Raw genomic sequence first — 15,779 nt, 5'->3', positions numbered from 1 at the left:
AAAATATAAAATAGGTCTGGGAGTATAGCCCAGAGGTAGAAAGCCTCTGGGTTCCACCTCCAGTACCACAAAAAAAAAAAAAAGCATCCCCATCTAAGCAGCAATCTTGAACTCACAATTACTTAATACCCAAGTGCTGTACCTTCCCTTCCCCTGACGATTGCTTCCAAAACACTTTTACCTCAGACTCTGGAAACCATCATTTTGGAGGAACGGGAGTGTTACAGGCTTTAAGAGCCTGGCATAGACATAGCAAGCTAAAACTCAAAAAGAGATATAGTGGATATTATACCAGCTCTGGGTTGAATCCCAGTTCCACCCTTTAGAGGCTGTGTTAATTTGGTCAAGGGACCCCTCTAATCCTGAATATCCTGTTATGCAAAATGGGATAACTTATATGCTATCTGCTCCAAAAGGTGGATTTGAGACTAAAAAATATAATGCAGGTCTAACATTCTGCACAGTACCAAGAAGACACAAACTGATAATTAAGTTAGCTGTCAGCAGTTTAGCCTTGTGATCCCGTGCAAGTCGTATAACTTATTCGGGTTCAAGGCTGTCAATTTTCTTTTGCCTCTCATAAATGCTGTCCTGCTCTCCTCTGGAGTTTGATAATTAAAAGTGAATACCCTTGGCCACGCTTAAGTGCATCAAATAGGGAGAAAGACTACTTAGGATCCCACATTTGCGGGAGGCTTGTGGGCGGGACTTGGTCCTGGGTTTGCACGCAGCGACAGGATTGGTCGAGGAGAGGCTTCGTCAAGCCTTCTCGCGGTCCCGCCCTAGGTCGCACTGCGCGTGCGCACGCTCTGTTTGCTTCGCCGCGAACCCGTGACGTGACCCTGCGACGTTCGTTGGGCTCCGGTCGCATCTGCGTCTGCGTCAGCGCTGTCGCTGCGGCTGCTTGGCGGGTTGTCCAGGTAACCGCGGGAGGTGTCGCGGTCTGGTAGCATCCGAGAGACCGGCGTGTGTCATGCAGTTGAAGCACCTGAGGACCCTGCTGAGCCCTCAGGTGAGGAGATGCGTGCTTCCTCCCTTCCCCAGCCACCCTACGTCCCAAGAAAAGTGGGGGAACTCAAGTTTAAAATGAGCGCCTCCTGTGTGCAGAAAACTGTAAAGAATATAGCGATGATCCGGACTCTGCTCCAGAAGAACCGATGACGTCCGTGGCTTTCTTTACATTTCAGAATTGTGTTCCAGGTCCCGTACTGGGGCTCGAAAGGATGCATAACTGGTTTCTGCGTTACTGCCCCTGCCTTCCAGAGGCTGAAAAAAGCAATTTGGTTGCAAACTCCAAACAAAGTCCAAAGAGTAGAGAGTGCAAGAAGTGAACGCTCTTTATTTCTTTCTGTACTGGGGATGGGACCCAGGGGCATTCTAGACCCCAGCCCTATTTTTTTTTTTTTAACAGAGTCTCACTGAGTTGCAAAGGGCCTCACTAAGTAGCTGAGGCTGTCCGCGAACCGCATCCTCCTGTCTCAGCCTCCCAAATGCTGGGATTACAAGCGTGCGCCGCCACGCAGGGATTGAATCTTCTTTCTGAATGTGAAGATCTGTTGCCTCGGGCATTGGTGAAGAAAGGGCGAGTTTTGAAGCTAGTAGACCGAATCCCAGTCCTAGCTCCACCACTGATTTAACCAAATGACCTCTGACTTTAGGTCGTCTCACACAGTGTCTCTGAGCACTCCACCAGCTTCTTCCTTTGGGAAATGGGGGCTGTAACTTGGGAGAGAGTGAAGGAATATATACATGTGAGCAGTGTAAACTGAAAAGGTGTGAATTTTGATAGACAATAGGGAGGGACATTCAAAATTTGAAAGGACAGGCTAATACAAAGCTAAGGAGAATATCTGCCATTATTGAGTGCTTAATATGTACCAGGGTGGCACAACTAAAGATGTTAGGATTGTGATTTATGAAGTTAGACATATATAGATTTAAATTTTGAAGCCGGATGTGGTGGCATACACTTGTAATCCCAGCATTCGGGAGGCTAAGATGGGAGGATCGGTTTTAGTGAACAGCCTCAGCTACTTAGTGAGGCCCTTCACAACTCAGTGAGACCCTGTCAGCGCTTGGGAGACTGAGAAGGAGGATCACACAGGTTCGAAGCCAGCCTCAGCTACTGAGAGAGGCTCTCAGCAACTTAGCAACTATTTCCAAATAAAGTATAAAATAGGTCTGGGAGTATATCCCAGAGGTAGAAAAGCCCCTTGGTTCCATCCACTGTACCATACACACACACACACACAAAAAAAAAAAAAAAAAAAAAAAAGAATAAAAAATAGGGCTGGGGGTGTAGCTTGGAGGTAGAATGCCCCTGGGTTCCATCCCTAGTACTGCAAATTAATTAACCAATTAATTAATTTTGGTTCTGCCACCTACAAACTGTATGTCAGCTTGAGAAAATTACTTAACTTTTCTGTGCCTCGGTTTCCCCATCTGTAAAAGAGCCATAATATTAACATCTACCTCAGAATAGTGAAGCAAAATAAGATGCTGTGTTTGGTCAAGCCTTAGTCAAATGCCTCTTCTATGGCACGTGCTTGTTAAAGGTCAGCTACGTCTGCTGTCTTCCCTGCCTCATTTAATTCTCACAGCAATCAAATGAAGTTCATATTGTAGAGAAGAGAGAATAAATTGGTCATGGGGCTCAGGAAGGCTTCACAGAATGTGGCACTTGGAGAAGAGTATAGAAGGATATTCAAACAAAGTAGAGTGCACTCCCTGCTCAGTAAGTGCCCTCAATCTGCAATTGAAAATTTTCTTTGTCCTAATGGAAAAGTTGGAAAAGGAATCCTTCTTCGATCTCTCAAAGTAAGATGATGTCATGATGCAGGTAGGGCCACATGCCCAGGATTGCACACAGCCCTCAAACAGGATGATTAGCCAAGGCCGAGGAGGAGCCCTCCACCCTTCTAATGAAATAAGGAGCTGGGGGATGACAGTGGGTGGTATGGGCTCTGGCTTAAGGATTTTTACTTCTGACTTTAGAGGTCAGTGGTCAAGGAGTGAAAAGTGACAATATAGTAAGCCAGAGCTCTAGAGTCCAAGTAATTGATCAAACGACTGGAGCAGAAGCTTTTGTCTTAAGGAGGGAAAACCTTTAGTGGTCGAACCATAGAGGACCAGAGTTAGTGGTGGGAGGGACAGGCATGGCCAGAATAGTTCACTGGGTGATAATTACTTCTTTTTTTTTTTTTTTTGGTGGTACTGGGGTTCCTGGAAGCCCTTCTACCTCCGGGCTACACTCCCAGACCTATTTTTACATTTTTATATTTGGAAACAGGGTCTCCTAAGCCAACGTGCGCGGCTGGCTTCGAACCTGCGCGATCCTCCTGTCTCTGCCTCCCAAGCGCGGGGATTACAAGCGTGCGCCACCACGCCCGGCGGTGATAATTACTTCTAACCCGAGCTTATGTGAAGTGGGTAGTTAATGGGGGGAGTGGCACTGTTCATCCTAAGTCTTAGCTCTAATTATTTAACTCCCCGTTCTGAAACCTTCACTGTCTCTCCCTTTCCTAACAAATAAGCCCAAACTCCTTAGCCTGGCTTCAAAGACCCTTCCTGAGTTGGGCCCAGTCTCTTTCCTGCCTCACCTCCTCTGGTCCATCATTTACAAGGTGGTTTCAGCTCATTTAAATTATTGTTTCTTGAGCAGATTACCTTTGCCCATGATATGATATGTATTCTTTCTCCATATTAAACCCAGACCCTTCTACCTCTGAGCTACACCTCCAGTCCTTTCTTATTTTTTCATTCTGAAACAAGTTCTCTCTAGGTTGCGGAGAGTCTTGCTAAGTTGCTGAGGCTGGTCCCAAACCTGTGATTCTCCTGTCTCGGCCCCCCAAGTACTAAGATTACAGATGTGTGCTACCACACCCAGCTCCGAACTGTTTATTCTATCTTAGGTTATTTCCCACTCAACTGCATTAATTCTTCAAAGCTGAATTTTGATTATTTAAGTATAAAATTCTCTTAGGCTTCTTAAAATTATTACAGCACTTTATGTACTTCTCTTCTGGGACTTTACCTATTTTGCACCATCTTATAATATCCTAGGAGCTGGTCGTGGTGGCACACACTTGTAATCCCAGCATTCGGGAGGAAGATCGCAGTTTGCGGAAAGCCTCAGCTACTACTTAGTGAGCCCTTTGTAACTCAGTGAGAACCTGTTTAAAAAAATAAAGAATAAAAATAGGGCTGGGGTGTAGCTCAGAGGTAGAATGCCCCTGGGTTCCATCCCCAGTACTGAGAAAAAAAAAAAAAATCCTAGAGCCGGACAGGCATGGTGGCACATGCTTGTAGTCCCAGCATTTGGGAAGCTGAAACCAGAGGATCACGGTTCGTGGACAGCCTCAGCTACTTAGTAAAGCCCTCTGCAACTTAGTGAGACCCTGTTTCAAAATTTAAAAAAATAAAAAATAGGGCAGGGGGCGTGGCTTGGAGGTCAAATGCCCCTGGGTTCCATCCCCAGACCTGCAAAAAAAAAAAAAAAAAAAAAAAAAAAAAAGAAAAGAAAATCCTAGGGCAGAGTCCATGTTTTGATTTTTGTCTCTCAGCTTCTGGGCCAGTAACTTTCTTAGTCGGGTACTCAAAACATTAACTGAATGAATGGCTAAAGACTAAAACTTATCAGACCAATTAAGTTTATTTCAGTGACAGACCTAGGATATAAAGGAACAAGGGGGCCGTTGCAGGGATACATTAGTACCATTGATTTTGTGTATTTGCATTATGAATCTCGAAAATGTCCTCACGGTCCAGGATCTGACAGCCTTGGAGACCAGGGTGGGCCATAGGAATCTTTTTCTTTTAAGGAAAAAAAAAACTGTTTTAGGAAGAAAATGGACCAAAGTCACATCAGAAGCAATGGAACTGAAAATGCTCTTTTTTTTTTTTTTTTTCGTAGTAGGGATGGAACCCAGGGGCATTCTACCTCCCAGCTACACCCCCAGCCCTATTTTTTTTTATTTTTTATTTGGAAACAGAGTCTCAGTACGTTGCAGAGGGCCTCACTAAGTAGCTGAGGCTGTCGTGAACCTGCCATCCTCCTGTCTCAGCCTCCCAAGTACAAGGATTACGAGTGTGTGCCACCACACCTGGCCTGGAAATTACTTTTTCATTCCAAGCCAGCACCTGGGTTTAGTTCATCCCTTTGCCTCTGCAGGATGGAGCTGCAAAGGTAACCTGCATGGCATGGTCCCAGAACAATGCCAAATTTGCTGTCTGCACAGTGGACCGAGTGGTATTACTGTATGATGAACATGGAGAAAGGAGAGATAAATTCTCCACCAAACCAGCTGACATGAAGGTGAAGAGTATTCCTGTGTACCTTAACCTGTGGGTGGGGCTTTACACACCTGGAAAACCTCTTAACCTGCCTCCCAGTCGTGGGTGTAGGAAATGGCCTGCTGCCCCTCCATTTCTCAGTATATCTTGGGCCTGTTAGAGCACACCTGTACCCTTCCTTCTTTCTCTTTTATGTGTACACATTATCTCTTCTTTTTATTTTTACTCTTAGTATGGCAGGAAGAGCTATATGGTAAAGGGCATGGCTTTTTCTCCTGATTCCACCAAAATCGCCATTGGACAGACTGACAACATCATCTATGTCTACAAGATTGGAGAAGATTGGTGAGGACGGAGATTGGGGGATGGGATGGCCCAGAAAAAAAAAAAGGGAAGGCATGAGAAACGCCTCATGGGGAAGAATAGAGAAGTTGAGGCACCAGGCCCAGGCACGCAAAGCAGAGACTTTCTGGAGCCTGTTGCTGTTGCTTCTGTTCCTTTTTCTGTCCCATGTGTTCTGCAGTCCTAGTCCTGGAGGAACCAGGATAAGGTCAGCAGAAGGCCCCATGAGATCCTGAGATCCAGTGTGCTGATGTGTTTCATATTGTTCTAGAATTCCTCAGGCTCCTTCACATATCTCCTTTCAGGGCACCTCCAGGGGATAGAGAACTCTAATAGAGCTGGGTGTGGTGTGCACGCTTGTTATCCCAGTATTGGGGAGGCTGAGACAGAAAGATCGCATGTTCGCAGCCAGCTGCAGCTACTTAGGCCCTACCCAACTTAGTGAGACCCTGCTTCAAAATAAAGGATAAAAAATTGGGCTGAGGGTATAGCTCAGAGGGAGGAGGAGGAGGAGGAGGAGGAGGAGGAGGAGGAGGAGGAAAGAAAACACTAGTGGGTCAGGAAAATTATCTGGTCTATCTGGTCTTTCCTCTCTTTCTTCAGCACTGTTTTAGCAATTTATTTATGGAAGTGGTTTTTAATATGCTTTCCTCCTTCTATTTGACAGGGGTGACAAGAAAGTCATCTGTAACAAGTTCATCCAGACGGTAAAGTTCAGACCAGTCTCTGGGATCTTACAGAAAGCAAACATGTCAATATACCTACTTGTAAGCTGGGCATGGTGGCACATACCTGTTATCCCTGCCTGAAACAGGAGGATCACAGGTTCAAGGCCAGCCTCAGCTACTTAGCCAAGCCCTCAGCAACTTAGTGAGACCCTGTTTCAAATAAAAAATAAAATAGGTCTGGGAATATAGCTCAGAAATAGAATACCTCTGGGTTTAATCTCCAGTACGCCCCCCTCCAAATAACACACACACACACACACACCCTACTTATGAATGTAACCAAGAGTTACATTTTCTAACATCTGAATCTTTTCCTATGCAAGGCTGGTGCTGCTGGCTGCTCCTGGTTGGCTCTCCTCCTTTTCTTCCCTATAGAACAGGATGGTATCATGCGGGGGTTGAGGTCAGGCTGTTATAAATGTGCTAGTGCACACAGGCAGGGTTACCCTTTCGCCATTTCTTTCACACAGAGTGCTGTTACTTGTCTGCAGTGGCCCGCGGAGTACATCATTGTCTTTGGCCTGGCTGAAGGCAAGGTAAGGAGGGAAGGGAGACACAAGAGAGGTAGTTGGGGCTAATGGGTCCAGAGAGAGGAATGTGGTTCCTCCTTTACAACCAAGTTGTGTACTCGGGGGAAATACATGGGAACCTGTTTCATGTGTCTGGGTTTTTTTCTTTTTTTTTTAGGGCCTGGAAAAAATGGAAAGTAGCCTGACAAGACTTGTGTTCATTCTCCCTTTTTCAGGTTCGCTTAGCAAACACTAAGACTAATAAATCATCTACCATCTATGGGACAGATTCCTATGTTGTGTCACTGACAACAAAGTGAGTAAGGAAGAATCAATATAAGAGCTTGGAAATATCAGGAAAAAGCTGTGGGGAAGTCTGGCCTGGGAGACCATCGTGTGAAAGATGGGGAGGCCTGGTAGCAGGAAGCACAGGTAGGGTAAGGTTGACAGAAAAAAGAAACTTTCAGCCGACGTGGTTGCACACGCTTGTAATCCCAGCATTCGGGAGGCTGAGACAGGAGGATCAAAGTTCACAGACAGCCTCAGCTACTTAGGCCCTCTGCAACTTAGTGAGACCCTGTTTCAAAATAAAGAATAAAAATAGAGCTGAGGATGTAGCTCAGAGGTAGACTGCCCCTGGGTTCCATCCCTAGTGCCGGAAAAAAGGGAAGGGGACTTTCTTGAGAGAGGTGGAATTGTCTTTTCCTCTGCTTCTCACCTTTGTTCCTTCTTTTTCAGTTGCACTGGGAAAGGGATTCTCTCTGGTCATGCTGATGGTACTATCGTTAGATATTTCTTTGATGATGAAGGCTCTGGAGAGTCACAGGTAGGAATAGAGGATGCTCTGGCATAGAGGAAATCCTAAGAGCCCTCCCAGAGAACATTGGACATCTGAGGCACTAACATGGAGGCACTGGGGGAGGAGGATGAAGGAGGGTGAGCTCGGGGTGAAGGATGGAGAGGATTTTTGTTCAGAAGCCAGAGCTTTCATAGGAAGGGCGATTCAGGTGAAGGGATCTGAGACAAAGGGAAATAAAGACTCTGAGGGAGATGGAAAAGGAAAGTTATTTCCATTTCTATAAAAATACATTTACACATACAAATTCATAGAAAAAATTTAACTGTGCCACAGGTCTGTAATCCCAGTATTCAGGAGGCTGAGACAGGAGGATCTCAAGTTCAAGGACAGCCTCAGCAACTTAGTGGGACTCTTAGCAACCTAGTGAGATCTTGTTTCAAAACAAAATATAAAAAGGGCTGGAGGTGTTGCTTAGAAGTAAAATACAGCTCAGAGGTAAAATGCCCCTGGGTTCAACCCCCGGTACTACAAGCAAACAAAAAGAGTTAACTGTTTACTCTGGAAAAGGAATATGAAACAGTACGTTCTTACTCTACATAACTTGATATTGTTTTGTTCATTTACATTACAAAGTTCTTATATAATAATTAAATTTAGCCCTCCTTTAAAAAAAAGGAGCTATATGTCCTTTGTGGGCCTACACAGTGTTGGTTAATGTGTAGGACATCTCTCTTAGATGGCTTTACTAGGTATATATATATTTTTTTTTTTGGTGGTACTGGGGGTTCCTGGAAACCCTTCTACCTCTGGGCTACACTCCCAGACCTATTTTTACATTTTTCTATTTGGAAACAGGGTCTCCTAAGCCAGCGCATGCACCTGGCTTCGAACCTGCACGATCCTCCTGTCTCTGCCTCCCAAGCGCAGGGATTACAAGCATGCGCCACCACGCCCGGCTTTACTAGGTATATATTAAAGAAATCAACACCACAATTTTGTGCTTTCTCTAGAGCACAGAATAGTTAACGAGTGTGTATGTAGCCGAGCTGGTGGCACACGCTTGTAATCTTAGTACTTGGGAGGCTGAGAAAGGAGGATTGCAGGTTCGTGGATAGCCTCAGCTACTTAGTGAGGCCCTCTGCAATTTAGTGAGATCCTGTTTCAAAATAATCAAAAGATGGGGCTGGGAGTGTCGTAGCTCAGAGGTAGAATGCCCCTGGGTTCAATCCGCAGAATCGCAAAAAAAAAAAAAAAAAAAAAAAAAAAGTATATATGTTGTGTTTGCGTACATGAGACAGATAATTTGTGAAGTCTTCAGGATTAGAATATTTGGGGATGGTAAATGTTGGAAGAAAGACTTCTGCATGGTGGGATGGGTTGGAGTAGTGCTGGGAACTTCTGGAGTAGAGTCCTCAGAGTATGATCAAAACCTTCTACTCCTGTCTTAGGGAAAGTTGGTTAACCATCCTTGCCCACCATATGCCTTAGCTTGGGCAACCAACAGCATCGTGGCTGCTGGCTGTGATCGGAGAATCGTGGCCTATGGAAAGGAAGGCCATGTGCTGCAAACTTTTGATTATAGCCGTGACCCTCAGGAGCGGGAGTTCACCACAGCTGTAGCAAGTCCTGGGGGCCAGTCTGTTGTGCTGGGAAGTTATGACAGGTGGGTCTTCTTTCCAGTTGTATTTTCTGCCTCCTTTTCCCTGTGAACTCTTTGTTCAAGTCATATTATTCTGAACCAGAGAGGGAGACTGGAGAGAACAAGTGTGTATTGAAAGGAATTCTCAGAGCGGGGCTTGGTGGTGTATACCTGTAATCTTAATACTTGGGAGGCTGAGACAGGAGGGTTAGAGGCTTTACCCAGCCCTTTTAATTTTTGGGGGGGAAGATTTAAAGAAGTTTATTAAAAGATAGAAATACAGAGAATAGGTACAGCTCCATACCAGACTGGCATGGAGGGGTGACTCGAATGAATACACCCTTATTTTTTATTTTGAAACAAGGTCTTGCTAAGTTGCTGAGGCTGGCCTCAAACCTGCGATCCTCCTGTCTCAGGAGGCACGTGCCACCACACCCGGCTGCATGCTGGCAGTTCTAAAATGCACCGTGTTCTTGCTTTGTCTTTGTGCCTCCCCCTGGGATCCTTCAGCAGAATTCATCTCCACTTTCTCTGTGTTCCCATTGCCCCGTAGGCCCCTGGCTTAGGGTTTATCACATATTTGTTGCTTATATCCACCTGGCTGTATTGAAGCATCCTTGAGAAGAGGACTTATTATTCCCCGTTTTCTCTCCAGTGCCTTCACTGGCATCTAGTACATGATACACAGTGTCTAGTGTGTGAGCCAGTGAATCAGCCAGTGAGGTGGAACAGCAGATACACAGCTGGGGTCTGCGCCCCGTCACTTCTGTGGAGTGTGAGTTACTCCAGCTTCGTCAGTCCTGTCTTTCTGTCTCCTTAAATCTTACCCATCTCCTCATATTCCTTTCTTCCCTAACTCCTACCACTTCTTTCTTCTTTTCCATATTTCTTTACTCTTGACGGTACATTTTTCTCACCCACCCTGGTCTTTTGTTTTCTTCACTCCCATCACTTTTCTTCCCCCAAGTACTAAGGATTGAACCCAGGGGCATTCGACCTCTGAGCTACATCCCTAGCCCTATTTATTTATTTATTTATTTATTGGTTCTGGGGATGGAACCCAGAGGCTTTCTACCTCCGGGCTATACTCCCAGACCTATTTTGTATTTTATTTGGAAACAGGGTCTCACTGAATTGCTGAGAGCCTCACTAAGTAGCTGAGGCTGGCTTCGAACCCGTGCGATCCTCCTTTCTCAGCCTCCCAAGCACTGAGATTATAAGTGTGTACCGCCACGCCCGGCTTTCCTGTCATTATCACTTCATCTAATTTTACCTTGGCTTTCCTGCCTTCCTTTGCAGCTCTTTGTCCTCCCCTGCTAGACTGCCTAGCTTGTCAGTCCTCTTGTATTTTCTCTCTTCTCTGATGTAACAAGACTAATTTCCTTTCGATAGTAGCTTATTTTCACTTTTTTTTTTTTCCTTTTGGTACTAGGGATTGAACCCAGAGACATTCTACCTCCAAGCTGCACCCCCAGCTTTATTTTACTTCTTATTATGAAAGAGGACCTCACTAAATTGCTGAGGGCCTCGTTAAGCGCTGGGTTGCTGGTGTGCGTCACCATGCCCAGCTCTATTCTCACTCTTTTGTTCAGCCTCCATATCTTCTGAAAGCCACACGTCTTATTTCAGGCTTCGGGTCCTAAATTGGAGCCCTCGAAGAAGTATCTGGGAGGAGGCCAAGCCCAAGGAGATTGCCAACTTATACACTGTCACGGCCTTGGCCTGGAAGCGGGACGGCTCACGACTTTGTGCGGTATACTGCTAGCAACCCCTTTCTGGATTGGTGACTTTCTCCATACTACAACAACAATAAAATCCTGCCTATCCTGATACTAGAGAATCTCCTTCTTCCTTTTGACTCCAACTTAAAAATCTAATGTTATGTTAAGCCAGGCGTGGTGATGCACACTTGTAATCCCAGCACTTGGGAGGCTGAGACAGAAGGATCACAGGTTCACAACCAGCCTCAGCTACTTAATGAGGCTCTCAGCAACTTAGTGAGACCCTGTTTCAAAATAAAAAATAAAAAATAGGGTTGGGGGTGTAACTCGGAGATAGAATGGCCCTGGGTTCAATCCTCAGTACTGCCAAAAAAAAAAAAAAAAAAATCTAGTGTTAAAGCCAAGAAAGAAAAATTCACACTTCATTGGAGGCCCCAAGGGAGAGTTAAATGGGCAGGGCTGATTCCTCTCTCATTATCTAATCCGTATGTGATTCCCTTGAGTTCTGAGGTTGCTACCTCTTCCCTTCTGGACTTCCCAAACTACCTTACAACTCTTCTCCAGGTTCTGGAGCCCAGTGTTTGAGGGTCTCAAGACACTCTCCCCACGACAGTGTACTGTGCGTGTTATCTCTCATACTGTCACTTTCCCTTCTAGGGTACACTCTGTGGTGGGGTGGAACAATTTGACTGCTGTCTCCGAAGGAGTATTTACAAGAACAAGTTCGAGCTGACATATGTGGGGCCTAGCCAGGTGAGCAGCTGGGAGCCTGCCCTCCCGAGATCTGCCTGGTTCCTTCATCCTTGTAACTCTTCCCTCCTCCTGACCACTGCCACCGTGTCAGGTTTAACTTTTATTCCTCTGGCAGAAGTGTTCTGTTACCCAGAAGAGTTCTGCCAGAGAAACAGGGAAACTTTGGCGACTTTTCCTACTCTAGTTCTTCCAGCCTATTGTAAGAAAAGGTTTAAGCACCAGGTTTAAAAGGTACCAAGATTACCACTTCCATCTTCCTTATTTGAAACAGTACTGCCTGCTGGGTGCGCTGGCGCATGGTTGTAATCCCAGTACTTGGGAAGTTGCGATAGGAGGATCAGTTCGCAGGTTCACGGACAGCCTCAGCAAGTAGTGAGACTACTTGCTAGTGAGACCCTGTTTAAAAATAAAAATTAAGCCAGGCGTGGTGGCGCACGCTTGTAATCCCCGCGCTTGGGAGGCTGAGACAGGAGGATCGCACAGGTTCGAAGCCAGCCGCGCGCTTGCTTAGGAGACCCTGTTTCCAAATAAAAATGTAAAAATAGGTCTGGGAGTGTAGCCCAGAGGTAGAAGGGCTTCCAGGAACCCCAGTACCACCAAAAAATAAAAATAAATAAATAAATAAAAATTAAGCCAGGCATGGTGGTGCACGCTTGTAATCCCCGCGCTTGGGAGGCTGAGACAGGAGGATCGCACTGGTTCGAAGCCAGCCTCAGCTACTTAGTGAGGCTCTCAGCAACTTAGTGAGACCCTGCTTCCAAATAAAGTATAACAAGTCAGGTGTGGCGGCGCATGCTTGTAATCCCAGCATTTGGGAGGCTGAGACCTGGAGGATCACGGTTCGCGGACAGCCTCAGCTACTTACTGAGGCCCTCTACAACTCAGTGAGACCCGGTTTCAAAATAAAGAATAAAAAATAGGGCAGGGGATGTAGCTTGGAGGTCAAATGCCCCTGGGTTTCATCCCTACACCTGCAAAATAAAATAAAACAATAAAACCAAATAAAGTATAAAAAAATTGGTCTGGGACTGTAGCCTGGAGGTAGAAAGCCTCTGGTTTCCACTCCCAGTACCACCAAAAAATAAAATAAAATAAAATAATAAAAGAGTAAAATAGGGCTAGGGGTCTAGCTCAGAGGTAGAATGCCTCTGGGTTCAATCCCAGGTACCAAAAAAAAAAAAATAGAGTTATGGAAACATAGAGTGACTGATTTTTCCCAGTGAAACTTTTAGAATTATATATATTATGATCAGCAAAAGAGAGAATATATGATCTGGCCATGGTGGTGCACACTTACAATCCCAGTAGTTGGATACTTGGAGGGCTGAGACAGGAGGATCAGAGGTTTGCAGCCAGCTTCAGCAATTTTTGAGGCCCTTTGCAACTTAGTGAGACCCTATTTCAAAATAAAGAGAATAAAATAGGGCTGGGAGTAGAGCTTAGAGATAGAATGCCTATGGGTTCAATCCCAGTACCACAAAAAAAGATAATATATGAAAGCATTTAATAAATAGTAATGTCCTATGTAAATGTAAGGTGTCATTGTGATCAACAGTATCCTGGGGCAGGTGTTAGTTGTGTTCAGTACTGTGGGGGGGCCAAGGACATGGGTTGTTCATCCTTCCTTTGGGCTGGGGAAGCCTGAGGAGCTCAGATTTGTCGCTGACCCAGGTGATTGTGAAGAACCTGTCATCAGGGACCCGGGTGGTACTCAAGTCACACTATGGCTATGAGGTGGAAGAGGTGAAAATCCTGGGAAAGGAGCGGTACTTGGTGGCTCACACATCAGACACGCTGCTTCTGGGAGACCTGAACACTAACCGCCTCAGCGAGGTAGGAACCCAAGATGGAAGGGAGGGAAGTGGGGCATCTGGCTTGTTGCTTCTGGAGATCCAAGGCCTCTTGGGGTAAGATCTCTACAGAAGGCTCTGATGTTCTGGTGTTGGAGACCTGGTTTCAAGGATTTATGCTCTAGATTGTGAATCTAGCATATAAATCTCTGTAATTGGACTGTTTGTATACCATCTTTCAGAAATATAGGGAGCAAAGCAAAATCTGAGATAGCATTTCTTTCATGTAATGCCAAAACCTCTCTACACTTGACCTCTCTGCCCTCACATGTCATTGTTTTCAGCCTGGTCTTGGATAATATCCACATTGTTTCTTACGACTTCTGCCTTTGCAGGTAGCCTGGCAGGGATCTGGTGGCAATGAGAAGTATTTCTTTGAAAATGAGAGTGTGAGTAGAGCTTAATCACCATCTTGACACGCCCCTTTCAGCTCCCAAGTCAGAAAGAGAGCAAGCAGCAAAGGATGGGGAAATAGATGAAGAAGAAGGGGAGGGTGAAATGGGCAGGAGAACAGACAAGGAGAAAAGCACGCATGGCCTTGAACTGCAGGACACCTGCCTCTACTCTTTCCCTTCATGTCTCTTTCCCCATTCTTTACCAGGTCTGCATGATCTTCAACGCAGGAGAGCTAACCCTGGTGGAATACGGAAGCAATGACACCCTGGGTTCTGTACGCACCGAGTTCATGAACCCTCACCTCATCAGGTAACCTCACAAGGTTCTCTGAATCCTTGAGACCCAAAAGGACTCCTTTTGACCTCTAAATTCTGTGTCTTCAGGTTACTCTAAAAACATTATGCCATATGGTACTTCAAAGCCCTTGATAAAATCCCAAACCAAGCCCATTTTGCCTTACCTCACCCTTCTATTTCAGTGTCCGTATTAATGAGAGGCTTCAGCGAGGAATGGAAGATAATAAGAAATTGGCTTACCTTGTTGATATTAAGACTATTGCTATAGGTAAGATCCCTCATAATTTTAGTAAGATAGATGTTTGTATTGTACATCCATAGCACAGGATTGTGTTCAGTGGGGAACCCAGAAGTCTGAGAGGCACCTGGTAAATATGTAATCCCACTCTTACAGAGGATATATGAAATGAAATGTATAAGTCCATATATATGTATCTAGGCATCTAGATGTAGATACATAGACACAAATTACATAGGCCTCTCCATATGATTATCATGTTCCTGAGGCACATATCTTAGGGTGCCTGGATTCAATCCCCAGCACCAAATAAATAAATAAGAAAATAAAAATAAATTGGTTCTTCCCAATTACAGACATTAGAAGACATTTAACAAAGGTAGGCATAATGCTCCTTAATAAGAATTATAATGCTCCTTATAATTCTTTTATAAGAATTATGAATGGAGCCGGGCGTGGTGGCGCACACTTGTAATCCCCGTGCTTGGGAGGCAGAGACAGGAGGATCACGCAGGTTCGAAGCCAGCTGCACGCGCTGGCTTAGGAGACCCTGTTTCCAAATAAAAATGTAAAAATAGGTCTGGGAGTGTAGCCTGGAGGTAGAAGGGCTTCCAGGAACCCCAGTACCACCACCAAAAAAAAATAAGAATTATGAATGGAGCCGGGTGTGCTGACACATGCTTGTAATCCCAGTACTTGGGAGGCTGAGACAGGAGGATCACAGTTCGCAACTGGCCTCAGCTACTTAGTGAGGCCCTCTGCAACTCAGTGAAACCCTGTTTCAAAATAAAGAAGAAAAAATGGGAAAATGGGTCTGGAGGTGTAGCTCAGAGGTAGAATGTCCCTGGGTTCAATCTCCAGAACTGAAAAAAAAAAAAAAATTGTGAATGGGCTTTGATCAAGAGACTTCCTGGAAGCATCCTAGACAACCCTAAGTGGTCTGCTTGTAATGTGATCATTTTTATATTGTCTGTAAGATTCAGATCAAACTAAATAGTAATGCTCTGCACTGACCAGCTTGGCTTAGTGAAGACTCCTCTCATATTTAGTCCTGTGTCTCCCGTTCCCCACCCTTCAGTGCTCTTCCACCATGGGCGCTCAGTGTGCAGGTAACTCCTTGGGTCCTCTGATGGTCAAGGCCAGTTCATTCATCACCTTCCTCTCGCAGGTGTACTATAACAGGCTCGCTCTTAATGTTCTCAGTACTGCCTGCCAG

At 45.3% G+C, this 15,779-nt stretch overlaps 1 protein-coding gene across 2 annotated transcripts in view; it reads left to right on the top strand.

Moving 5' to 3' along the window:
- Window positions 1-973: 973 nt before the first annotated feature.
- IFT172 (intraflagellar transport 172) overlaps window positions 974-15,779 on the top strand; it is a gene marked incomplete at both ends in the record, with an annotated part of 39,166 nt that continues 24,360 nt past the window's right edge. For both annotated transcript variants that reach the window (XM_080711108.1, XM_080711107.1), the window contains 14 exons: window positions 974-1,012; window positions 5,171-5,314; window positions 5,525-5,637; window positions 6,302-6,341; window positions 6,833-6,898; window positions 7,108-7,187; window positions 7,610-7,697; window positions 9,119-9,333; window positions 10,939-11,062; window positions 11,688-11,783; window positions 13,455-13,616; window positions 13,969-14,022; window positions 14,235-14,338; window positions 14,508-14,593. In XM_080711108.1, the coding sequence (XP_080567234.1) occupies window positions 974-1,012; window positions 5,171-5,314; window positions 5,525-5,637; window positions 6,302-6,341; window positions 6,833-6,898; window positions 7,108-7,187; window positions 7,610-7,697; window positions 9,119-9,333; window positions 10,939-11,062; window positions 11,688-11,783; window positions 13,455-13,616; window positions 13,969-14,022; window positions 14,235-14,338; window positions 14,508-14,593 (1,411 nt within the window). The remainder of the gene's footprint in view (window positions 1,013-5,170; window positions 5,315-5,524; window positions 5,638-6,301; window positions 6,342-6,832; window positions 6,899-7,107; window positions 7,188-7,609; window positions 7,698-9,118; window positions 9,334-10,938; window positions 11,063-11,687; window positions 11,784-13,454; window positions 13,617-13,968; window positions 14,023-14,234; window positions 14,339-14,507; window positions 14,594-15,779) is intronic.

This window comes from Muscardinus avellanarius (genome assembly GCF_963383645.1).
Source record: "Muscardinus avellanarius genome assembly, chromosome: 15".
NCBI classification, from domain to species: domain Eukaryota; kingdom Metazoa; phylum Chordata; class Mammalia; order Rodentia; family Gliridae; genus Muscardinus; species Muscardinus avellanarius.
This window is presented reverse-complemented; position numbering and strand designations above follow the sequence as displayed.